This window comes from Lagopus muta, chromosome 11 (genome assembly GCF_023343835.1).
Source record: "Lagopus muta isolate bLagMut1 chromosome 11, bLagMut1 primary, whole genome shotgun sequence".
NCBI lineage: Eukaryota > Metazoa > Chordata > Aves > Galliformes > Phasianidae > Lagopus > Lagopus muta.
Genome location: NC_064443.1, coordinates 13536452 through 13561801, shown reverse-complemented (window position 1 = coordinate 13561801; position 25350 = coordinate 13536452). Strand labels below are relative to the sequence as shown.

The 25350-nt window shown below is 42.4% G+C and overlaps 2 protein-coding genes across 10 annotated transcripts in view; one reads left to right on the top strand and one right to left on the bottom strand.

The window, feature by feature from the left end:
* The first annotated feature begins 1052 nt into the window (after positions 1-1052).
* PSMD6 (proteasome 26S subunit, non-ATPase 6) lies at positions 1053-7007 on the top strand. Its single transcript, XM_048957638.1, has 8 exons — positions 1053-1299; positions 1845-2050; positions 3006-3151; positions 3985-4204; positions 4314-4422; positions 5222-5390; positions 6471-6548; positions 6700-7007. Exons 1-8 carry the CDS (start codon positions 1155-1157, stop codon positions 6794-6796), a joined length of 1170 nt encoding a protein of 389 aa, XP_048813595.1. The 5' UTR covers positions 1053-1154; the 3' UTR covers positions 6797-7007.
* A 2688-nt stretch (positions 7008-9695) lies between these two features.
* ATXN7 (ataxin 7) overlaps positions 9696-25350 on the bottom strand; it is an 80749-nt gene continuing 65094 nt past the window's right edge. For 6 of the 9 annotated variants that reach the window (XM_048957039.1, XM_048957040.1, XM_048957046.1 and 3 more), the window contains 8 exons: positions 20740-21001; positions 19936-20198; positions 19133-19215; positions 17913-18178; positions 17633-17665; positions 17308-17506; positions 16669-16790; positions 9696-16013 (listed from right to left, as the gene is read on the bottom strand). In XM_048957039.1, the coding sequence (XP_048812996.1) occupies positions 15035-16013; positions 16669-16790; positions 17308-17506; positions 17633-17665; positions 17913-18178; positions 19133-19215; positions 19936-20198; positions 20740-21001 (2207 nt within the window). In that variant the 3' untranslated portion in view covers positions 9696-15034. The remainder of the gene's footprint in view (positions 16014-16668; positions 16791-17307; positions 17507-17632; positions 17666-17912; positions 18179-19132; positions 19216-19935; positions 20199-20739; positions 21002-25350) is intronic. The other 3 variants (XM_048957043.1, XM_048957045.1, XM_048957044.1) reach the window with 3 other exon arrangements.

Genomic DNA, 25350 nt, shown 5'->3' with positions numbered 1-25350 from the left:
CAGATGAAAAAGTCTGAGGCTCACAGCATGGCTCCAAGCAAAGTTAATTGGTATTACTGGGGTCAGCCTGCAGCTCGTGGTGTGGGTTCTGTGCAAAGAGCTTCTCATGGCAGCACAGTGCCAGGCCTTGGTGCATCTCCCTTTTGGAGATCTTCACAATCATTATGTCAGGGGGAAGTTCTTTACTTTGTGAGTGGTGAGGTGCTGGAACAAGGCTGCCCAGAGGCTGTGGATGCCCCATCCCTGGAGGTGTTCAAGGCCAGCTGGATGGGGCCCTGGGCAGCCTGATCTGGTATCGAATGTGGAGGTTGGTGGTCCTGCATGTGGCAGGGGGTTGGAGATTCATGATCCTTGAGGTCCCTTCCAACCCTGGCCATCCTGTGATTCCACCGAGTTGGGCAGCAGTCAGCTACAGTCCACAGTGGAGAAAAACCTCCTCCACCGATCCATACGGTATAGATTCTCTATGACACAGAGCCTTGTAAGATGAATTACAGTCACCACAGGCCTTGCTGCTTGCTATACGTATTTAAGGGAGCATCACATGCACGCAGCCAGCTCCTGCACTGCTGGTTATCCCTTAAACGTACATAAGTATGCAAAGTGTGGGCAAATATTTACAGACGAGAAGTGCCGTTTTGTTTAATCAACCAGTGTTTCACTTTGTTACCAAGCACAACACGGAGTATTGGCAATACCTGCACTCGGGAAAATCGACTCTCTTACTCTCCTCTCATTCCCAAGGATTGACTTCATGGCGAACTGAAAGGTGGCAAACCCAGAAATGGGGGAAGGAGAAGCTTTTCCTCACAGCCCGCAACAGAACCGCAGCTCTTCCCGCCGCAGGCGCTGAGCGCCACAGGACGAACACAGCACTGCTGCACGTGCACCCCCTATAGACCACGCACGCCCACTCTGCCCCGTTCTGCGCATGCGCACTGCCACAACCCCCCTCCACGCGCTACTTCCACTCTACGCATGCGCACTCCCTCTCTTTGAGCTCTCGCACACCTCCGGCCCGAAAGGGGACGCTGCAGAGCCGGCGGCGGCGCCGGAAGTGAGGCCGCCGTTTCCGCCCGTCGCGGCTGAGTCACTGGGCCGCGCCGCCGCCCCGGTGCCCGCCGCCGTCCCGAGCCGCTCCGAGCCCCGCCGCCATGCCGCTGGAGAACCTGGAGGAAGAGGGGCTGCCCAAGAACCCCGACCTCCGTATCGCCCAGCTCCGCTTCCTTCTCAGCCTCCGGCCCCGCGCGCCCGACCCCGCCGCTCGGGATGAGTTGATGGCGGCCGTGAGGCTTCACAGTGAGTGCGGGCGGAGCGGGGTTTGTCTGTCCGGGTGTCGGTCTGTCAGCAGGCCGGGTCCGTTTGGGGGCAGCCGACTCTGGCTGCCTCAGGTTAGTCCTGGGGCGGTCGGGCGGTATCGTGTTGGTGTGTGCATACCAGTGTCCGTGTGCACGTTTCTGTGCCTGGCTGTAGGTGCGGGCCGTCAGTCCGCCTTGGGGGCAGCGAGGGCTGGGCGGTGGAACAGGGAGGGCTTCGGGCACAGTGCTGTGCTGCCCCGTTCCTGGCTCCCTGCACGCTTAGCCTGGCTTTTGGAGGTTTTAAAAGGTGCGAGCTGTGGCTGGGCTCACTGTGCGAGAGGCTGGATAAATAAATAGTAAGGAAAGTGCTGAGTTAGAGCAGAGTCAGAAAATTAGCAGGGAAATGTGCCAGGTAGGGCCCACTGAAGCAGTGCCCTGGTAACGTGCTGCTGACTGCATGGATGTCACAGGTACCTGGCTTCAGAAGGACCTGATGGTCAGTTGTGTTGTCTTTCTATAACCAAAGCATTCTGGCTTTTCTTTCAGACATGGCTCCATATTATGAAGCACTGTGCAAGTCTCTGGAGTGGCAGATAGACACGGAGCTGTTGAACAAAATGAAGAAAGCTAATGAGGAGGAATTGAAACGGCTTGACAATGAACTGGAAGATGCTGAAAAGATCTTGGGGGAGAGTGAAATCCGAGATGCGATGATGGCCAAAGCTGAGTACCTGTGTAGGATTGGGGACAAGGTGGGGTCATTGCTGTTGTGCTTAACCTGGCAAGTGGCTGAGCACCACACAGTCATTCACTCGGTCCCTCTTCTTCCCAGTGGGAATGAGAACTGGAGGGGAAAACGGGGGGGAGCAGAACTGGTGGGTTGAGTTAAAACTATTTACTAAGATAGAGAAGAGAAAAGAATGATTGTTACGGTTATAAATATATGTGGATGTATTTGTGCATGAACGTATATGGATATGTGCATACATATGGATATATAATGTACATATCAATTTATATAATGTGATGGACAAGCAGTTGCCTATCGCCCCCCAAACATCAGAAGAGGGTGAGATGAACTCCCACCCCCTTCAAAACTCTCCTTCTGCATGATGTTGTATGTTATGGGGTTGCCCCTTGGCCTCTTTCCCAATTCTGTCCCCTCCCAGCTCTTTGGAACCCCTTTTCCCCAGCCCTTCCCCAATAGGAGCTGAGAAACTGGAATGGCTTTGGCTCTGTACTACACTGCTTAGCAGCAACTGGAAACATCCTTGTGTATCAACATTGTTTTCCTCCTAAAACCAGAGCATGAACCTGAAGGAAAGCAGTTCTGTCCCAGCTGAAACTGGGGCGATAGCACAGTTTTTTCATGAAAGAAAAACAGTGTTGTAACCTCTGTAACTGGGAGTGCTGGGTGGAAACTGGCTGCCTTGCAGTGGGCTTTTTCTATGGCACAGCACATACATGGGTGGGAAACAGGGGGAGGGTGTTGCTGGAATTAAAATTAAGCAGTGAAAAAGAAGTAGACTGTAAAAAGAAAACACTTGCCCTGAAAAGGGAAAAAGCTGTTTTCCATTTGTAGATGTTGTTTTTCTCTTACCCTGTGTCTTTAGTCAATGCAGTGCAATTGATGCGCTGACGGCAGATGCTTTGCAGATATTCTGATTGCTCTGAAGGTTCTTATAATGCAAATGGTGATTTTGTTAGGAGGGAGCTCTGACTGCGTTTCGCAAGACTTATGACAAAACTGTGGCCCTGGGACACCGTCTGGATATTGTGTTCTATCTCCTACGGATCGGCTTGTTTTACATGGACAACGACCTCATCACACGGAACATTGAAAAGGCAAAAAGGTGCTGTTTGGGTTGGCTGAGTGCAGTAAAGCACTTTTCAGACAAACTGTAGCAAAATAAATGGGAAAAACCCCACCTTGCCATCGAGAAATGACAGTGACAGCCTGTGAGACAGAATCACAGAATGATGGGCAAGTGTTAACTTGGACTAGAGAGCTTCCTATTTCTTAGTCTTTTATGAAGGCAGAAACAATAGCAAAGCTAACGTGTTGTTTCAGCTATTTTTCAAGCAACTTGATTGGACTTTGTAGCCCACCCCCCTTTCTCTCTTCTGTAGCTGTTGGAAGACAAGTTTGGATACAATACAGTACAATGAAGTGCAGTGCAGGAGTGCCACCTGAACCCAGCACATCCAGCTGGCTTGATAAAGTGCCAGTTTCTCCTCTAGAAGCAGGAGCCCAGTGCCAGCATGTTATGCCCTCATTTCCACAGCTAGCTTATCTCTGGGATGCCAGCATTTAATATTTCACTGTTATAAACTTTTCTTATGACATAAAGTTGGTGTGACTAATGTGATTATTGAAAGTTTGGCTGTTCCACTGGTAACTTCTTTCTGTGCTGCTAGTTGGACAGCTTTGATTTTAGCAGCAAAAGAAGTGGAGGTCTGTTGTTGCAGCTGAAGCTGATGGTAATATTTATGTGCACGTCTCAAGGAAGTGTCATTGCTACCCCTGGGAGGTACATGAAACCTAGATTGTTTCTACAAGTTGTAGCATATAAGAGATTTTGCTTTCTCTGATTGCACGTTATCACTTGATTTACTGTACTTGTTTGGTGTGACTTATCCCATAATAATTTTACATAAGTAATTTTCTTTTTTGTTCTATTTTAAGTCTAATAGAAGAAGGAGGAGACTGGGATAGGAGAAATCGTCTAAAAGTGTACCAGGGTCTGTACTGTGTAGCTATTCGAGATTTCAAACAGGCAGCAGAGCTCTTCCTTGATACAGTTTCAACGTTTACATCCTATGAACTTATGGACTACAAAACATTTGTAACCTACACTGTCTATGTCAGCATGATTGCATTAGACAGACCTGACCTTAGGGAAAAGGTAAGGAAAGCAAGTGACACCTGGTTCCAACAGACCCAGCCTTGCTTTAACCTGCTTATCTCCGGGCTAAAAGGAATCGTATTTAAGCATGCTTTTCCTTTGTTTCCAGGTAATTAAAGGAGCAGAGATCCTGGAGGTGTTGCACAGTTTGCCAGCCGTACGGCAGTATCTCTTTTCTCTTTACGAATGCCGATACGCAGCCTTTTTCCAGTCTCTAGGTAAAGTTGTCTTGTAAGAGCATTCCAGGTGCTATGGTGGTTTGTTTCACATCATTCACAGTTTCTGTGCTATAGCTGCAGTCTACAACCAGAGCAGAAAATGCCCCACAATTTAGACAGCGGTGTAAAGTTTGATGCTGTATGATTAAAACCAAATGTGCAGTGAGCCTTATGAAACATTGCATCTAATTAGCTGGAAAAGACTTGGAAAATAGCTATGGAGCAGCATTTTACCTGAATAACCAGGCCAAATGGGTAAGCTTTGGAAATCTGATCTTTGAAATAAACTAAAGGCCTTGTGCCTAGGGACACTGAGATCCCAGCTTGTAATTGAAGCTTTCATCGTTATCATTTCCACTTTGATTTCTGTATTGAAAGCTGACCAAAGAAAAGCTTTTCTTCAAACTTTTGTCATTCTTGGCAGTTCTTTTTAGGAAAGCAGAAAATTAGATATTTAGAATAAGCAAAAAGAGCATTTCATTCTAGACTTCATTTGTAGTGCAAATGTTTCCCTGCAGCATGTAGGGAAGAGTGATTCACATCCTAAAAGTATTCCACGATGACAAGTAGGATCACTAGCTTTGCCATAGTATTGCTTGCATTTAATCACTACTTCTGATTCTAGAACTACTATAGCTTTTACAGACTTATTTTTGTCTGGCACAGAATGCCTTTCACATCCTGAGCTATGCAGGAGAGCAGTGTAGTTTTGTTCACGCTGATTGCGTATGAACTGTTTGATTTACCTGGATGATAACTGCACGTTTCTTACTGATTAGATTTCTGTTTCTTGTTTCAGCAATTGTAGAGCAGGAGATGAAGAAGGATTGGTTGTTTGCACCTCATTATCGATATTACGTGAGGGAAATGAGGATCCATGCCTACAGCCAGCTGCTGGAATCTTACCGCTCTCTGACTCTGGGGTACATGGCAGAAGCGTTTGGAGTCAGTGTAGAATTCATAGATCAGTAAGTTGTTAAGCTTTTTGAGTAGAATGTTTGTTTTAAACCTACCAAGGTTATGTGAGTAATTCTGTTCTTTATCCTGCTATTCTTATGGACCTTAATAAGCCATAACCTTTAACATTTTAGAGGACAGCATGGTCCACAAATACACCAAGGTAAATACTCACATTCCCACACATTATCTACCCTGCACGTCTCATCGTGTAGCTTTACTTGCTTTCTGCTAAGTAAATAGAATCTGCTGTTTTTAACTTAAATCAGACATACACTGCAGTCTCAATTCACAGTTCGTTTTCTGGTGTAAGAAACAAAATCAGATTTAGATCATGATGATAACTGATAAGAGGTGAGGAAGTGCCTTTTACCTCGGCCGTGTGTGTGAAACGCTTTGTTTCAAATGCTTTCACAGGAGCCATTCTCTCATAAAGAAATTTCAGATTTTCTAACACAGGACAGTGTTACAGGAATATGAATACTGCTTAAGTGTTCAGAAATGAATCAATAGGTGTTTCAAGAGGCACCAAATACCATTCAATTCAGAGGTAAATGTTGCTAAGTCATACTAGCTTTTGTGCTCCTCGGTAATTTATTAGCAATGTGGCTTTGTCTTACCTCATATCCCAGGGTTTATTATTACTATTTATTTATTATAATATCAGCAGTGTCACGTGGAACACTGGCTGATAAAGCAAAGCAAACGAGACGTTTAGGACTGCTAGGAGACCCTTTAAGTGAATTGGCAGTATTTACATCAGGATGAATTCTGGATGGGTTTGATACCCGAGTGCCACCTCTGGATTTGAACAGCTGAGCTAAATGATGAGACTCACTTAACTGGAGAGTGAGATTTTGGCTTGAGAAGAAAATACTGAGACAGCTTGTATTGGGGTTGCAGGAATGATGGTGCTTGTTTTGTGTCCAAGCTTTAACAAGATGAGAATGTATAAGACGTCTTACGGAAACATATTGCATGTACTTCAGCAATAGATGCCCATGATGTTTTGTAACAGCACATCCTATGCTTGTAGGCCTGTACTTCCTTGGAGAAGTGTTGTTTAACAGTCTTTTTTTTCTCTCTCTTAGGGAGCTTTCGAGATTCATTGCAGCTGGGCGATTGCACTGCAAAATAGACAAAGTAAATGAGATTGTAGAAACTAACAGGTAGGAGGACGTCAATTGCTAGAGGTTACATTTTGCAGCCCGGCTGAGTTCTGAATTTTGATCATGTTTATGTTTATGCAGTAAGTTTCATGAGGTAAAAGATCTCAATTCTAAATGGTTTTTTTTTTTGTTTCCCCTTCACAATTTCTAGGCCGGATAGCAAGAATTGGCAGTACCAAGAAACCATCAAGAAAGGAGATTTGCTGCTAAACAGAGTTCAGAAACTTTCCAGAGTAATTAATATGTAATTTTTCTAATGCAAGGGAATGCAAAATGTAGATGTTTAAACCATTTTGGAAGTAACCTATAAATATATTGTATAACTTGGTATACTGTAGGTAAAAGAAAAATAGTAGCGAGAGAGCTCATGTTTTTACTTTCCACTTCATGATGTACACAATGTTTATGTACACTGGGGGATGGATCCCAGTTCATTTATTAAATGTCTGGTACAATTGATCTCTTGTAATATATTTTATTCCTTCACTTGAATGTGTGTGATGCTCAATGCTTTGTAACAAAGCGAGTGGAAATCTGTACAGAAAGAACACAGTGATCCTTTTTCTAAGACCTTTACATTTGAATCAAAGGTGAAAAGAAATAATTGCCAAGAAACAATAATAGCCAAAAATTTGTCATTTTTTGAGCACGGTCAAGGCAGGATCAATTCTGACATGAGAGAATTGCAGTGTAAGGCAGAAAGAAGAGGCATTTTCTTTTTCTATAACTGATGCAGAGCAGGGCGTGAAGACTTGAGCTCTGGCTGCTTTTTGGTAGCATCTTTTCCACTGTCCATAGATACAAATGCTAAGGATGTTAGATGGCAGTACTACAAAACAGTATGAGCCACAGGGCCCACTGAACTGAGGGATTTCCTTTGTGGTGCAGAGGTGAATTTTCCTTTCAGGATATTTGTATTTCTCGAGATGACAGCAGTGTGTAGAACAACAGGAGTTGCACTGGATGATTCTTAAAGACCCTCTGACTTGCCTCAGTGTGATTTCTGTTCTGAGCATAGCAATTCAATTTCCATTCAATTTCAAGCAGAACTGATAGGATTTCTGCTTCCTTTAAACACAAGGTAACTTTCATTTATCTTTCAGTTTCTGATGATAACAGTATGTTTTCCTTTGGCTTGTTTTAGCTCACGGTTTCAATTTAATTCTGATTGTGTCAGTCTGACCCAATTTGTGGGTTGGTCCTGACACCTATCCATAGATTTATAGCCTGCATGCCAAAGTTGTACATTCTCTCTCGTAATTTAATCCTGTGCAGTTCTTTGAACTACTGCCATTCTCCAATTTCCCCCTGGGAGGCCAACTTAGCTCTGGCACTGAGGTATGCAGACTCAGATGCTGCTTCCAAGCTGCAGCCTTACAACCCTGACACTTCCCCCCTTGCTCTGCACTCTATTAGCCATCACTAAGCTGTGAGAACACTAGTCTGTGGGTAAAGCTTTTCTACAAAGCAGTTGAAATCTAGTTTGTGTGTGACTGTCCTTTGGTTCACCTGTGTCTAAGGCTCCATTTAATCTCTCACTGAAGATTGGGCTCCAGAGCTCGAGCTCTAGCCTTGCAGACAACACTCTCATTTGCTTTAAAAAAAAAATAAAGTGACCTGTTGGGGACAGGAACGGCTGCAGGTAAGTGAATGGAGCTCAGCTGTAAAGAAGAGGATGAGGAAACTTCCAGCACTGCTAGAGAGCAACAAAACCAAGCAGCAGTGCTCTGTCCTTGCTGAGTTGTATGGATTGGGTGGCAGCTGTCAGTGACAACCGTATCTCATGGGCTTGGACGCAGCCTGCTGCCCGCATGTCTCAGGCTGGTTTTCCTTCCTTGCAATGAAGTTTAAATCTGAGTTAATTTGAACAACTTCAGAGAAGGTTTATGAGTCTTCTGAAGTTTGGTGTGCCAGAAGAACAAAAGCAAATCAAGCACATGCTGCTTTTCTGCAACAAAGGTCCCATGCTGCTTGTTAGGAACCGATCCAATAGCTAATGCAGTATTGAGCCAAAGCACTGAGAAAAGCATTCAGACAAATTAAGAGCCTCACAGCAGATCATACAAGCCCACGTGTGTTTGATTATTTGTTGCAGCAGAACGTGATGATAATAAAGGCACCCGAATTTGCATTTAAATAAAGCCAATGGCAAGCTCTTCTATCAGCTGCTGCAGTAGCTGGGCTAAGTGAGGGCAGGCTGTGGTGTGCCGTGGCTCACAGGGCTCTGCTGAGCTCGCTGCACGTGTGGCAAAGGCACGGAGCCAACGCCTCATCCTGGCTACAGGCATCTTCCTGTGAGAGTGGCAGCAGAGGCCCTACTTTCTGTCCACAAACTCCAGGACTGAAGTAATGGCTGGGCTGCGCTCCAGCTGCGATCAAAAGGCGTTTTCCATGGCAAACCACTGCTACTGAGCCAACGGACTTGCTTTGCTGGGAGAAGCAGCAGCAGAGGGCAGAGGGTCTGCTGGCTCCCATGCGGAGTTGCAGTGTGGTGTGCCCAGTGCAGCACAGGGAGACACAGCACATGCAGAGCTCCAGGACACCTCACAGAGTCAGTTACAGGGATACACTCAGCTGGTTTTCTCTACCTTGTCGGTCTTAGGGGATCCAGCATCCTATTTTAAACGCACCTGAAAGCAATTCTGCATCGGGTGCAGATGGCTCTGATGGCAAGCAGAGCTCTGCTGCACGACTGCACGTCTCTGGCACAGCTCAGCACAACCCCAGTGCCAGCAGCTGATAGCAGGGAGCAGGAGTTAGGAAAGAAAGGGGAAGAAACCAGAAGATATTTGCAGGGAGGCAAGATGAAGAACAATCAGCCAACACCACAGTAACACTGCCATTGAAACACCAGTACTGGAAGCAAAGAGCCTGCTTACTGCCTGCCCCATTTCTTCCAGCATTCATTCCAAATACTGTAAAATACTTTGTGCTTAGAGCTAAAATAAGAAAAAAAAGAAAGAAATTAAAACAAAAAGAAGAGCACTGCTGTGGCTGTGGAGTCCAGCCCAGAGCAGGAGTTGGACGGGCTGTGCAGAACTGCACACAGCCTGCCCAGCCCATCCAGAGCTGAGTCGCAGCTCTTTGGTTCCTCTGAACGGTGAGGGATGGTAAAATGAAGCAGAAACATCGGATGCGTTCCATGCAACCAACCTCATTTATTGAAAAGTCCTAATTTTATTGCCTTGTTTAGTAACATGTTTGTTCAACAAACTAATCTTTGTCATGAAGCAAAGCACAACTTTTTCTTATAAATAGTATAAATTATTTTATTTACAGAAACTTGTTACAAAACAAATAGACTATATATTTATTTTTCTTTTAAATATCCAAAGTAATTTTTCTATCCCATGACATTTGTTCATGTACTATACAGCAGCCAACACGGAGTTCAGCTGATCAGATGCTCTTGATTATGTATACAAATTATCAAACTATTCACACATTGTACACAGGAGATTGCTTTTAGAACCAGGCTCAACACCGAGCAAGACGCTTTCAAGGCCTACATTCACACTGACATTACGTAGTGCTCATTTTTCAAATTATCATCTTTAAAACGTAAAATATCTCGCACAAAATGTAAAAATGATTATTTTCTGCTCAACAGCGAAACGTGAAGAATCTTTCCAAGCCCAATTCCCTCCTCCGGGACAGAATGAGTGAGAGATAAGAGAGATTCCTTGGCAAGAGAACTCTTACAGGAAGACAAACTGCCTTAGAAATGTCATTTGGAAATCACATCTTTATTTCTGAGTGGTGTCGAGAGGTACTTACTGGGTTTTTGTTTTCCTTTCCCGGAATATGGACTTTTGGGAACATTTCCTAAGTTGTTTCACTTATGGATGAATAATCCCCCATCCCCTTCCTGCCCCAAACGACACAGCTCAATCCACTGCTGGTTAAAGGAAGCCCACGCTCCGAACTCTTGGCGCTACTCCCGCTCTGCACTACTAATGGGATTGTTCCAGCACAAGGTACTCCAATGGAAACATCGCACAAAAGTCACCAGCACTGTTTGCTTTTCTGCCATCAATCCATCTCAACAACTTCAGAAAATATATATATATATAAACGTGTATGTATATATATGTACACACACATATACACACACACATCTATTATATATAGGTGGAAAAAGCAAGCTCCGAGATTTCAACTGAACATTCAAGTCATTTAAGGAGAAGCTGTCTCAGCAGTCCGAGCTCAGATCGAGTTATATCAGGCACTTTCAGTTTTTCCTTTAGTTTGAAACCACGTGAGACCCACACGGACGCACACACCAACGCGAAGCAAGGAAAGCAGTGTGTCACTAAACGGAGTCCTCTGGAGTCAGGCAACCGAGAAGCAACGCCGGAGCGAGGGACGTGGCAGGGATGTGGCTCCAGGCACGTGGAGGCACCCCTTGAGTTGCAAAGTAGGCATGTTGCTATTGGCTTGGCAGTGAACCACTTCAAATTATATATATATATACACACACACATATATATATATATATATAACAGAAAAGGTATTTGCTTTTTCTTCTTTTTTTTTTTTTTGCCTTTTTTTTTTTAATTAATTAATAAATAAATACTAGATGATCTCAATTGTACCAAAACTGGATATCAGAAAAAAAGACCTGTGCAAAAATACATATTTAAATATGTACAATCAATTAACAAAATACGTCTTCTGAAATAGGGATACTTCAATATTTATAATAGAACAAGAAATTCCAAAATAAAGATACAAAAGTATGTTTTTTCTTTTTCTTGTATAATTCTTTGTTCATCATTGCAGCAATGTTTTTAGGTTAAGAAAACTGCAGGAGTCATAACGAGAAGTCGGAAAGACTATAAAAAGTGTATCTCTTAAATTAATACCAAAATCTGTCTAGAAACAACCCAGCCACTGCAAATTCATTTTTGCTAGGAAAATTGATTTTCAGCTTCCTTTGTTATTTACAGTCAGAACCAGGGGACAGTAGAAGCTCCAGGAACAACGCTCTGCTTGTAGCTGACATCTCACACACGACATGGAGGCAGCTCCATCCATGCCCACAGGCACGCAGACCCGCAGTGCTGCAGCCCGCTCTTCCAGCAGCTTCCAGCCCGTCTCTGCTCTCCCTTCCTGTGCTGCCGGAGGAGCACGAGTTTGCATTTTGCTTTCGGATCAACAGAACCTTATGAACAGGGTGAGCTTGGTCGCAAACTCACAAGATTCCGTTCTTGCCAAATTGTCTCCTTTGTATTTAGAAGAGTCGAATCGCACTTGTGACTGAGACCGTCCCAAAGTGACATTTCTGCCCCAGAGATTTCCTCGCAGCATGGATTTGATTCCACGCGTGCGGGACTGAAGGATGCATTTTGATTTCTCTTTGTGGCGTAATACTTTGGTTCCTTTCACGTTAAACCCATCACAGTTCCAACAATCCTTTCAGTAGGGCGCCTTATTAATCACGAATCCTTCTGTTCCTGAAAAGTTGCGCGGGATTTTGTTTGTTTCTAAATTAAAGTTTGCATAATAAGAGTCCATAACGCGTCGCTTTCTAAGAGTGATCTCTTGTATCCATTCAGAAGCTCAAGTGTCTGCATAGAGGCTGCTTGCTTTGCCGTACGACACCGGTTCTGGAGCAAGTTCAGGTGAAACTGAAAGCATCGTCAGGTAAACAACTCAGCGACTGCTACTGGTAGTGGCTTTGGATTCCCTGATGTACAACTTGCCACCGAAATGGGGAAGGCTGGGCAACGGGAACAACGTGACAGGCTCAGATTGTCTGCTCTCAGCGACAGCTGGTGCCCCTTTAAGGCAGAAAAATGTCTTCTTGGTCAATACTTTGCTTGCCTTGGCTTTACCCCTTCAGAAAAGTTCAGTCCGTTTTGAGACTTTACCTAAAAACTTAACAAAAGAACCCCGACGAACCAAACCCCAATACAACGAGCCCTTGAATTCACTTCTGAGGTGTTCCGAAGCAACACAAAACGTTTCCTGCAGACTGAGAGGGTGCACAGAACCGTGCAGAGCCCCCGACTCACAGTGCCAGGCAGGAGCACAACGGCTGCAATGCGCACAGCTGCACCTGACGTGGAACTCAGCTGTCATCCGCTCCCCACTTTTGGGGAAATAAAATAAAATCTGAGTGGTTGAAAGCATCAACGCTTCAGTTCTACAAAGAAGGCATAAAATAAGTGACTTTTATTATTATTATTATTACTATTTTTTAGAAAATATTTAAATAGTTTAAATACTTCACTTTAAAAGGGCTATTTTTTTTTTTTTTTTACAGGCTGGAAGGCCAAGCCAGCCTAACATAACCAACACGGTTGTTATTTTACAAATAACAAAGGTTGATGGCATACAGTAAAGGTCAAGAAATACGTTCTTTGGGCACATAGTTCTAGAGGTTATTTGCCTTTGCTTCATATTTTTGGACTGCTTAAAAAACAATTAACTTCTTCTGCAATCAGATCTTATCCAAAAGAATAAAAAATAATTTCTGTATCACCCAAGCACAACATTTTTATACTTGCTTTCTGAGCCATGGCCTCAAACAAGTTTTTGCTGTTTACTGTTCCTATTGGTGTTTTAACGTTTGTTTTTAAACTCCTGATACCTTCTTACCCCAAATCACTTGCAAAAGGCTGGGCAAAACGCAGACTGCTTGTTTGAATTGTGCTATTTTTATATTCCATTAAAGGAACATTGCTATAAAAACACTAAAGCCATATTCCCTTCTCGAGGGCTTCTTTCCATTGTGCCTCACGCATTTGTGCCCCTTGTTGTGGGGTCCCCTCTGCTGACAGTGTCCACCTGGCAGCTATCACCTACAAAAGACACCATCAGTATAAAAATAAGTCCACAGTCATGTTTATTTCCCCCCCAGAAAACATTCCTTTGCCCAGCCAATCTATGTCAAATAGTGGCAAGATGATGTACTCCTGTAAGTAAATCTCACAGGTTTGTAGCAAACTAGTCCAGACCACCGTTAACACTGATAAGAGCAATTATGTGGCTGAACTTCATCCAGTGTCCATTTCTAGTATTTTCACTGCTACAGACATGGCTTCAGGGAAATTCCTTGTTTGAATGACAGTCCAGTAGATTTCCACACCTGAGGACCATGGGAAGCTGGGAAAACTCAAGGCATCTTGGAGTCCAGAATTCCAGATGGAGGTTTTGCTTGTAGTGAAAACTGTCCAGTTCTTTTCTCACCATGGTATATTCAGCTATCAGGGACGTGCCTTTGGCTTTTGAGCAAATAAATGGGAGAGAAGTATGAGTGAGCCAGGCTGTTATAGCAGGAGCTCCTAAAATACATTTTCTGGATATTGAGAGCATATTCTGGGGAGAATCAGCAGGCATAATCTGACACACCACTCATATGCAGTTGGCTCATCTGAAACTTCACAATGCTCAAGCTAGTGCTTTCTCAAGTTAGAGTGGTTTTGGACATGACTTCCTTCCTCCAAATTGCATTTTTCCTTTATTTCTTATTGCAGTTGAAGTAACAACTGTTAGCTAAGCCCAAAAATAAGGTTCAGTCAAATAAATGATTGTTTGTTATCTTAAACACAAGTGGTGAAAGTCTTCTTCACAGCTGAAACTCTAAATTCAGCAGCTGATCTGAAAAAGATCTCGCTGACCTCCTACCTCTTGGCACGCTCAGATCTCAGGCTTTTAGTACCACAGGAAACAAAAAGAGCCTTTAGTTTTCATCTGGAAAAATCTAGTTCCAAATGTGCCCTCTAAAATTCCATCTTCTCTACACTTTTAATTGCGTATGAAATTATTTTACCCCTCCAAATGATCCTTCAAGCCAATCTGAAGCATTAAGAAGTTTAAGCTCATTTTAACTTATGAAGAAACTTCTTTCCCAATTCTAGTCCAGTGCAACCTGTTCAAAAGAGTAAAACTCCAAACTAACTTTTTCTTTTTTAAAATTACATACCCATGAGATCTGCTTCTTTTATAGTCAATGTTTGTTAACAGACTACAGAGGTTTTTATCTATCTTGTTTATAAAATTTAATCTCGTTAATACTAAGAAGTTAGTCAGTGACACCTTGGGATAATAAGCTTATTTTATCACAGTTCTGTTATCAGCACCATTATGTTCCACTTCGTAGAGTGTTTATTACTGACACGAGAACAAGAAGTTAGGCTGAGACATTCAGTTCAGTCCCATGGCTGGCTGCAAGATTTTATAATTACTATCATTTGTTTTTAAATGCAAGAATTGAATTTCATCTGAGAGCGATTGACAGGAAGAGCATCTGTGGGAGCCTGGGATGCTGTGTTCAAGGTGGCTTCAAAAACACATAAACAAACTCACACTTCATACTACAGCGTTTGTAAAAATCCTGCACAAATGTCCTACAAAAAAAGACTCAAAGAGAACGAGCAAGTAAGAGGACTGTCTTTTCCTTGAAGCGTCTGAAATTGGTTATCAGTAATTAACAGAGCACATCTAAATATCAGCACACGGAGAGACGCGTTCGCACTGGCTTATTTCAAGACAAAAGTTCCTACCTGATGAAGAAGAGAATTGTTCATCAGTCCTTGTGTCCCTGGGATTGCACCAGTGTGTTTTGCGTGAACGTTATTCACCGATGGCAATTTGGCAACTTTGTTTGACTTGCTGCTGCTGCTGCTGTTTATGCTGCTAGAACCAGGTGGGCACTTTCTTTTCTTCCCTATTAGTTTGTCTAGGGAAGGATGCGAATGTGAAAAACCGCTGTGCGAGTTCACAGTCAGCTCACTGGACTGATGAACAAATGGCCCTAAGGAGAGAGTGGAATCGCTGCTGTTCATCATCACACTCATTCTTTTTATTGATTCTGCAGGGCTTCCAGTAGGAGGACCCCTCCCTGATTGGTCATGTTTGAGGCTAACGGAGTTAGCTTTGCTAGTCATACAATTGAGGCCAACGCTGTGGGACGAAGATGTCACCGACGGATGATAGGAGGTCCCAGAGTTTCCAGAGTTAACCACGCAGTTTTTTCTAAAGGACTCTGTGGAATGAGAAGGTGCTAGCAGTGCGGAACTGTTTTTACGCTTCTTTCCTGAGCCGCCGCCGCTGCTGACGCTGCCGGTGCTGTTACAGGTGCCACTGCCAGCAGAAGATTCCTTAGGTTTAAAAGATTTGCTGGATTTCAACTTCTGAGGTTTGCTGGGCATAGGTGAAGGTACAGAGGAAAGCACTGTAGGTGTTGAAGGAGACGAAGACACTTGTCTTGATTGCATACTGCAGACAGGATCCACTGCACCCAAGGTAGCGGGATTTGCATTTAGTGTAGTTCCATGTGATGGTACCGATTTATTGTTCAGAGACGTACAGGAAGGAGACACCAGAGCTGGAGAGGACATAACAGTGGTGGGGAGGAGGAAACCCGTCGTGCTGACCCCATACTGTGAAGCAGGTATCGCATTTGTCCGGTGCGGTGCACGAACTGCTGCTGTGCTACTAGATGCTGGTGGAATTTTCCTGTGGGTAAACAGGAAAAGAAAGAAACAGGTAGCTCCCATTCTTTGGGATGATATTTAGCATCATCAAGAGATGCAGTCACTCCAGCACTAAAATATCTTGCTGGCACTTAATAGTTGCAAGAGAACGATGATGAAAAGTTAAGAGAACTGGGCGTGTTTAGCGTAGAGAAGGCTCCAGGGAGACCTCACTGCAGCCTTCCAATAGTTGAAGGGAGCTTATAAACAGGAGGAACGGCTGTTTACGAGCGTGGATGGGGATAGGACAAGGGGGAATGGTTTTAAACTGAGACAGGGGAGGTTTAGGTTAGATTTAGGAGGAAGTTCTTCACTCAGAGGGTGGTGAAATACTGGAACAGGTTGCCCAAGGAAGTTGTGGATGCCCCATCCCTGAGGCATTCAAGGCCAGGCTGGATGTGGCTCTGGGCAGCCTGGTGTGGTGGTTGGTGACCCTGCACATAGCAGGGGGGTTGAAACTGGATGATCATTGTGGTCCTTTTCAACCCAGGCCATTCTGTGATTCTACAAAAACAGAAAGCATCCATCTTTGACTTCACTAATCTAAAGGAGGGGTTATTTTTCTCTAACTAGAGTTACAGGTTTTGTGTATTTCTACAAATACCAACAAGAACAAGAACTCTTCCACTTGTACTCACTTCCACATCTGCGAATTAAGATGCTTCTCCACCATGAAGTTAAGTGCACATCGAATATGGTTCCACCGCTTATCAAACACGTAATAACCTCTTCCAATCTGCCGACTACCAAATGTGCAAAACTGAAAAGACAGATTTTTTTACTGGCGTTTTCTACTTTCAGTAACAAAACATTTGTTTATACATACATGCAAAATTATTATCATTTCTAGATGTCTAAAGCAAGGATAGAACAGATGTTACACTGCAGAGATGAAAATGTAACAACTATCTTAAATTTTGTACACGCAACCATCTCTTTTGAGTAGCTGTCAGCTTACCTGCTTTTAGCCTAGCCAGGCAATGAAGTTTGTGATTTAATGTAAACTAAGTGGTTTTAACAGGCAGAAATCAGGAGAGGTGCATCTACTGCTAAGGTTATACCTTAAGGTTTAACTTGCTTCTTCAGTGAAGCAGTCAACATTTTGCCAAAAACAGTAACAATAAATCAGCCTCCACTATCAATCAGTAAGAAAATAAGTACTTTAAAACCTGAAAAAATATATACATAATAGAAATCCACCCTTAAAACCCCCAAGTTGCTTGTTTACAAATTCAGAGCCAGTGAGAGACCAAGGTTAACTTTGACTTAAAACATACAGCGGCTGGTTGAGGATGATGACCTGAATAATGACAATCCAGTTTTTCAACAGGCTCTTCTTTTTCATCACATTCTCCCTCATCACTGGATAACCGAGATGCTGGCTCAGCTGCAGGCAAGGGAGGGTGAGGGGACTCGTGGACTGAAGGAGAATCGCTGGGGGCATTTCCACTGTGCTGGGCTGGACAGCCTGGAGGCCTGGGCAAGGGAAGCAGTAAAGGTTGAGGCAAGGCTTGGCAATAAGCACTTATGGACATTTTAGTACTGACAGAAGGAAATTCACATTAACAGTCATTTGATATGATCCAGAGTCTCATAACATACCTACTTAGGGGAAGGACAGGAGGTGTTGTGCCCCTGAAAAAGCAGCAATTGTTGGAAAAATGTTTAAATTGATGCAAGTCAGCTTCTACTACTTAGAACTCCCAACCCTTCTTGCTATGAGTTACAAGTCAGCGTGCAATCGTTAATTGCAGACAGACCGCCACCAGGGCTAGAGCAAAAATGCTACCCTGTCCCAAAGAACTCCCTCTCTCTTTCAAAATCCACATGACAAAGCAATCGGTATTAATTTCATACTACTGGATATACTGATTTTTCTTACCTTGGAAGACTGGGGGGGTGAGGTTTGGGTTTATTAGGTAATAAAGGCTTTGATTCTGTAAGAGTAACTCCATGAGAATTTTGGTGCAGCTCCTGGGAAGTTTTAGTAGGTGAGGGATGTGGTTCCCTGAGAGGGGGCATCTGCTGATGATGATCCGAATGTCGAAGAAGTTCCTTTTCCCTGGTTTTGCTTTTGTGCTCAGCTAACAACACATCAAATCGTTTTCTTCGACCCTGTACAGCCCTCCGCTGCGTTAAGGAATGTGTCTGCAAATCCATGAATAAATCATTAATCCCAAGCCATTAGATCTGTGGAAATCAAACACTCAAGACACATGTCCAGAGCTCTAGAATACAGACCATCACCACGCTTGTGGCTTAGTTAAAAAAAAAGAAGAAGAATGACTTATGGAACAGACTTATGGACAGTTTGGGTGGTGTGATCATATGCCTGCTTGATACGAAATAAGGAAGAATAGCAACTGAGTTAAAATTTGTTTCAAATTGCTTTTCAAAAGAAGAAATTACCAAAGTTCAGTTCCTGCAGTGTGTTAGTGACAGCTTCGTTTACCTTTGTGCTGAACAGGGCTTTTTTACCTGAGACTTTCCCTACTAACAGTTTAGCTGCTTTTCATAAGAGTGCCTAATCATTACACAATTGTAGGGGATTGGGATTTTCAGTTCTTTGGAACTGACTGATACCCACTTCTCCCTCAAAAACTTTTCAGCCAAAGAACACATTTTATCTGATGGAAAGTTCTTAAGGATTGCTTTATTTCAGTTTGACCCCAAGCTGTACCTCACAGCATCCTCACACACTCCCTTCTGAGTAAGTTGCAGGGGTCCATCCAGTGGCACTAACGTTTGCACAAACACCTGCTAAGTATTTGCTGCAGGTTTTGCTTGGAGAAAGAGAAGGAGACAGCTTGGCTGTGCTGCATACATGTGGAGTTAGAAGCATTCCAGTGCCAGCATCCGTGTTTAAAGGGTTTACCCAATAATGAAGAACTGAAGGTTACTTTAAGAAATATGTTTTTGGATAAATAATTAACTGGATTTTGAAAACAGCTCTTTCTTGGTTGCTGGCAATGTGCTTTGAGAGGAAGCATTTACAGAGGCAATTACTGACTGCCAAAGCTTGTACCTTCCTGTGTTCTGTTACATTCCCCCAGAAATCAAACGTAAACCTTACAAAATCTTACTCTGATTAAGACATCCTACCTTGCAGGTCAAAGACCTAGTACAGGGTTTCTTGGTTTCCACATCAATGACACCACAGTATATATCAGGATCAAATTCTCTCTCTGTCAAAGATGCACAAACATCCCATCATTGTAAAGTCACAATAAAGACATTTTGAAATACTAACATTTTCTTCACAGAATTTAACTATTCTGCCAATGTTTTCAGGTAGGACACATGCAAAGGTACACAAAGATATGAACAATAAAACTGTACAAATGCATTTATTTACTCTCAGCAGATTTACCACGTGCTGACACAGTTCTCAAATCTGCAAACAGAATTGAGAAATTCACAGCTGAAAGAGACCACAAAGCAGGACTATCTCAGCTGCATTAGGATTTACTTGTTTTTTACGTACACAAATGATCTTGCAAAACAAAAAACATATTTAAATGTCATGATAAATATGAACACAGGGTGATTTTTTGCTTTTCTATAATTCTACCAACAACCAAAATTACTGCACTGTAATACCATGTTTTCATATAGGAAAGAAGGAAAATTAAACCTCTTTAAAGACAGTGGAAGAGAGAAACGTTAAAACACAAACTGATAACTGTAACATCAGGTGGTTTCTGAAAGCAACAGCCACGTTTCAAGTTGTTTGCATCCCTTATGAACCTGTCTAATCGTAAATTCAAGTTCTAATACGTAAGTGTACTTCATTACAAGTTAGGTGTTCTAAGAATAAATATTAATATGCTTCTAAAGGTTATTTCCATATGTGTATTTCTACACGTACACAAATAATATAGCAAGTAATATTTAAAAGCAATTACCTGACAATCTTTTATGTAAAAATTTCCTATTATTTGTATTTTCTTCAGGTTTCTTTTCCAAAAATGGAGGCACAGAGAGAAGACCTTTACCATTCAGTATCTGTCCAGGGGAAGGCAAGGGTGGCTTTGGTATTGAGGGACAATTAAGGCCAGTCTTTATTGAGGAACTCACAGTAGTAGAACAAGTTGGACCAACAGCAGCTTTCAGTTGGGCACCATCTATCTTTGGATGAATCTTTTCCACTTTGACAGATGGAGTCATACTATTGTTTATGAAAAATAAACAGAAAAAATTGCAGATGATAGTATAAGCATCACAGATTACAAAAAGTACTTGACATATTGTATTACTCAATACTCAGATCTATCAATAATACAAATTTAGACCTTCATCCTTAATTTTCAGTTTTAGTATTTTTATTCTTCTTCTTACGTATTTTCACATCTTTGATGGTGTCCACCCATTCCTTCTGTGCTTTCTGCTACCTTTTCTTAAGTATTTCAGAGTCATCAGTGACTTCAGAAACTTCTCTATGATGGAGGTATAGAGACTAGATCAAAGAATGAAGACCCCTAGTAGCACAGCCTTTATTTACAGTGACTCAAGATGCACCTTGGCGAGTGCTGTGTTCAACAATTGCATTAGTTTACCTATCAGCTTAGACTAGGCTGCTCAAAGAGATCTGGTGGAGTTTAAAGTGATCTCTCAAAGCGAAAACCCTCTGAAACAACAAGAAATTCTACTGATACAGCAGTTTTTATGCAAGTATTAACGCTCAATTCTTTCTCAACACACATACTCACATTTTATCATGGGGAACTTTGCTATGCTGTACCGGATGCATTAACCTGTTGTTTCCGCTGATCTGCAGCTTGTCTTTGGGTGATTTCAACAACTTGGAACTTGATGATGATGATGATGATGCACTAGTACCTCCACTGGATGAACGATTGCTCCCACTTCCGCCGCTACCTTTGTTTTTTGAAGGGAAAGATGAAATGAGGGAAAATACTGAAGAGGAGGGAGGAGTCAAAGGCGGCTTGCTGGAGGAGCTGTGTCTTCTTTCTGAAGAGGAGAAAAAAGAAACAGAAGGGGGGGGGGTTTAAATTGGCAAGGCCCATACAGAAACAATTCTTAAATACTTCATACTGTCAATTACTACATTAACGTTTTTCCTTTGCTGGCTTGGGAGATCCTCTGCCACACGGAGCAGTGAGGAGTCCCTGTAATCCATGAGGCTCCATTCACTGCTGGTCCCCAGTCAGTTAAAGGAGTCTCTTTTAACTTTGTGAGCTCCATTGCTCAGTCGCTACAGCTCAGCTTTTACGATACACTCCCCATTCTCCATCTTACAGAGCAGAACTCAGAAACACAAAGCAGAGAGACCTCAATCCCCAGGCCAAACAAGGTTCAATACCACATTTCCTCAAGCAGTAACTATTCACTGTTAGTACGTCTCCTATTGATCAAACTGATATTGGAGCAAAAACAAAATTTCACTTTCTGATGATCTTCTCGTGTGTTCTACCAGACCTTCAGTGTCAATGCCCCTGAGAACAAGGGCTGAAGCAGTGAGTTACATGCCTTCAGGTTTTCTTATTGATTCTATCAATCCTTTCAATATATGACCAACGTAAAGAAGAATTCTATTTAGCAGGAAAAGGAGCAATGTATATTCTTCTTTGAGAAAGGATATCCAAGCATTTGAACAGTCAGGTTTTATCAATAGACATGTTGGAAAAGAAATGATTTAATTAACATTAAAGTGTCAGCATTAAATATTAACCATTAACACATTTCTAGAACCACTGCAGTTAAAATAGCGTATAATTCAAAAGTACTTTTTTGGGATAATGAATTCTCAGACACAGAATACTCAACAGCTGCACGGAGTTCCCAGCTCTGCCTACATGGACAGCTAACAGAGCATTTGCTCAGCTGATCTTTGGACACCTGTGATTCCTAAACGATCCCTGCACGTAATCAACACCTGCTTAGAGATGTCCCTCTGGCAATCAAGTATATGCAAACCATGGATCTAAGAGAGAACAGAGTATTAACAGGTCCATCTGTGGCTAACACTTCCAGCTGGCATTGTTAATGGTGCCCACGTCCACCACTGGATCCTTTACACATTCTGACTTAAATTTACTTAAGCTGCCAAGGAAGCAGGCTACTTGTGACGTTACAACAAAGTGAAAGCCAAGTGCAGCACAACCTGTGCACAGGTCTGTGACACTATGGAAAATACAAAGTAATATATCCACGTTCTGCTTATGGGATCTGTTTTTCCCTCCCCTCCTAAGTACAGCAATCACACGATACGGGGACGATGGCTGGTAAGAACTTCACTCACAGCTGGAAGCTGGAACCTGTGATGTTCATTCAGGATGATCTGCTTAGTTTTCTAGAACCGTGTGCCATTGAAGAGTTCTCATGTATGTTAGCATGCTTATATTCTAGTCAATGGCTGTGCTTCTAATATGACATACTGCTTATTGCCAAAAGTCTTTTTATAGCAATGGCAAGAATCCCTGAGCAGCTTTGATAAGTTACTATTTGAGGGCCATTAGTTCAGCAATGCTACACCCTATGAGATTACTCCATGAGATAATGAGAAAAATTGCTCAATACTCTGCCAGCTTCTGTGTATTTAGAAAATCCAAAGTCTGAGTACTTAATAGAGTTACAAACAATCTCTAATAATTTAGTAGCCCGCTAATGTAATATTTGGAGTTTGTTTTGGGTTTTTCCCCCCTTTTGCAAAGGAGAATGTTGCTTCATGTTGCTTCCTTGGAAACAGCTTGGCAGGAGAGAAGAGAATGAACCTAGGATAAGACTGAGCAGCTCCTTGCCTCCCAGCATTAGGAACAAACTGGGCAAAATATTAATCTGTGTTATTGATTCAAATGGTATGCACCCTTCTCTCCTGGCAGCTTCAGTTGGTACCATTCAATTAGCTCCAGACAGAGATGTTACTGACTGCTATCTGCATGAATGTTTAGTAGCACCAATCTCAATACACGTGAGTTAATGAAAGAGGCAAATCTGTCACTGCTGATAATCAAAAACATTGACCTAGGAAAGCGAAGGCTAATGGCTCATCAAAACGCAGGACTGTTGTCTGTCAGAGACAATTTCCATTCTACAAACAGTTGTATGATTTGGAGTGCAAAGAAAAGCCAAATGAGCATTTTCTGGAATTCTGAGACTTCTGAAAATTACATTCCCAGTACTGAACATCTCATTCACAACATACACAGCAGCATTACAAAGACGTTTTCTCTGCCAGAACTGCTGAAGTGTCTTAATTTAGCTAAACACAGGTGGTCACAGCACAAGTAAGCACAGATATCCTTGGGATGTTAGCAGACTTCTCAGTGACAGGGCAGACAGTCTGATTCAATCCATTACCTACTGCTCATTATTAGGGGAACTGTTCTCACTGCAGTGTGAGGCACAGCGTTCCCTGCTACACGAGTCTTCTGGTTGTGTCCCCAGTTATCTGTTACAGACAAATCTGCCACAGCAGAATCAGTGTATTTGAGGGAAACCTGTACCAAAACAAAGCCTTAGATCTTCATGTGGGTGCTTAAATAAGAGGTCTGAGCTTCAAGATCAGGTTATCACTGCTTTTACACATCACAATACATCATAATGTAGGGCATGGAAAAGCCTCTGGATCTACGATTTTTCCATCCCAAGAATGATATAAAATAGCATGCAAGAGAGGTGAGCTGCCAGTCCTGTTAGTGTTCCCTACGAAAACCTCCAGTGCATGTTATGATGCACTAAAGGGAAGAGATAAAATTAAAACTGTGAGGACTTCACTCATTTCCAGTGTATTTGCTGATGGACTGACATATTCTCTTCACAGACAAATTACTACACAGGCTGTCACTGAATAACCAAGACCACTGTGCACATTATGCCAGCATATCAATGATAAATTCTGCTAATCATTTGCCAATCTAATGTAGTTCCCATATGCCATTAATTCTAACTCGACTTGAAAGTACTTCAAAATAAGATCATCTCCAGGTGCTCAGTTTTTGGATTTTAAAAGTTAACACACATGCACCTTCCCTTCATACAACTCTTGAAAGAAAAGCAGCACTTTTTAATGTTATGATTGCTCCTGCAAAACTTCACAGTGATATTTCAAGTACTGCACCTGTCCAAGGCGGCTCCCATCTCTAAAATCTCACGGGAAGGTTTTTGTTTGTTTTTTAAAGCAAAAGGAGCTTTTGCTCTGGATAAACAGTTGGGAAGTTCCCCTTGATCCCATTCAGACTTGCAGGAGACACGCAGAAGATTCGCAAACATTAAAGCAAGTTGAACGACAGCATTTTGTCCCCAATGTAATCAGTGATGAGGTGCAAATCCAACTCACAGCACTGTGTAGAATGTGACTTAATGTTTAGTATTAAGCACAGCTTATATTTATCAGGTTTAGTTAACTAACCTGGAAAAGAAAGGAAAGGAGGAGGAAAGAGAACAGTTTCTCATCACATTTGGTTACTGCTTCTAGGCTGTAAACACTCAGATTTATTTTGGTCTATAACCTTATTTCCACAGTAACATAAGAGAAAATATACTTTTCATAGAGAAAATCATTTTCCTAAGATACTAATTTGCTGTACGCCTAACAAAAATAAGTATATTATCAGAGTAAAAGTTCTCCAATTTTTCTTCCCAGATCTATGCTTAGTCCCCAAACTTCAGGAAGTGTTCTGTGGTGTTCATTCTCCAAGTGCATCAATTAATAGCTTTGGGCAGCAAACACGATGTACAGATCGAGTTTCATAAACCCACTTTTTTAATACTGACTGCTTACGTAAGTACTGGGCAAGGAGTCAAACTGACCTGTGTCAGTGCTGGCAGAGCCATCACTAAAACTCAACAACACCCATTCAAACCCACAGGGCCAGTTTAATCCAATGAAAAATGTTGTGACTCCAGTCACAGTTCAGTTTTAGTGTAGGTTAACATAGGTGTAAGGGTATTATTCAGAGTACAGAACTAAATAAGTTTACTGAAACAAAGCATAAGCTTACACTTCTGTAACTATTATCTACATGTCTAATCTAAACTAAAAGCACGATAAGTGCTACTTGAAACAAGCTTATCTTTTTTTCATCATGCTGATCTACTGTATGACTTATCATTTCAGAGATGAATTAGCACAGTCATATTAAAACAAGCATCATTCACCTGAGGATAAATTTTCTCCAGTGCACATTTCTACTGTCGTTTTGGAGAACTAATTTTCTAATTGCTCCAAAAAATGGGATGCAGTGCATGCCATGAGGACACAGACTGGGACTGGAGGAAGCCCAGCATGAGTCTGATGAAGTGGCTGAGGCCTGTGGCTGCTGCACAGCCACTTGGAGAAGCTTGGAGAAGAGAAGGCT

Excerpts from the sequence above, each read along its gene's own strand:
- PSMD6 (XM_048957638.1), top strand. The coding sequence starts at position 1,155 with ATGCCGCTGGAGAACCTGGAGGAAGAGGGGCTGCCCAAGAACCCCGAC. Across the intron at positions 5,391-6,470 it reads AGTGTAGAATTCATAGATCA|GGAGCTTTCGAGATTCATTG; the intron begins GTAAGTTGTTAA and ends TCTCTCTCTTAG. Across the intron at positions 6,549-6,699 it reads GAGATTGTAGAAACTAACAG|GCCGGATAGCAAGAATTGGC; the intron begins GTAGGAGGACGT and ends CACAATTTCTAG.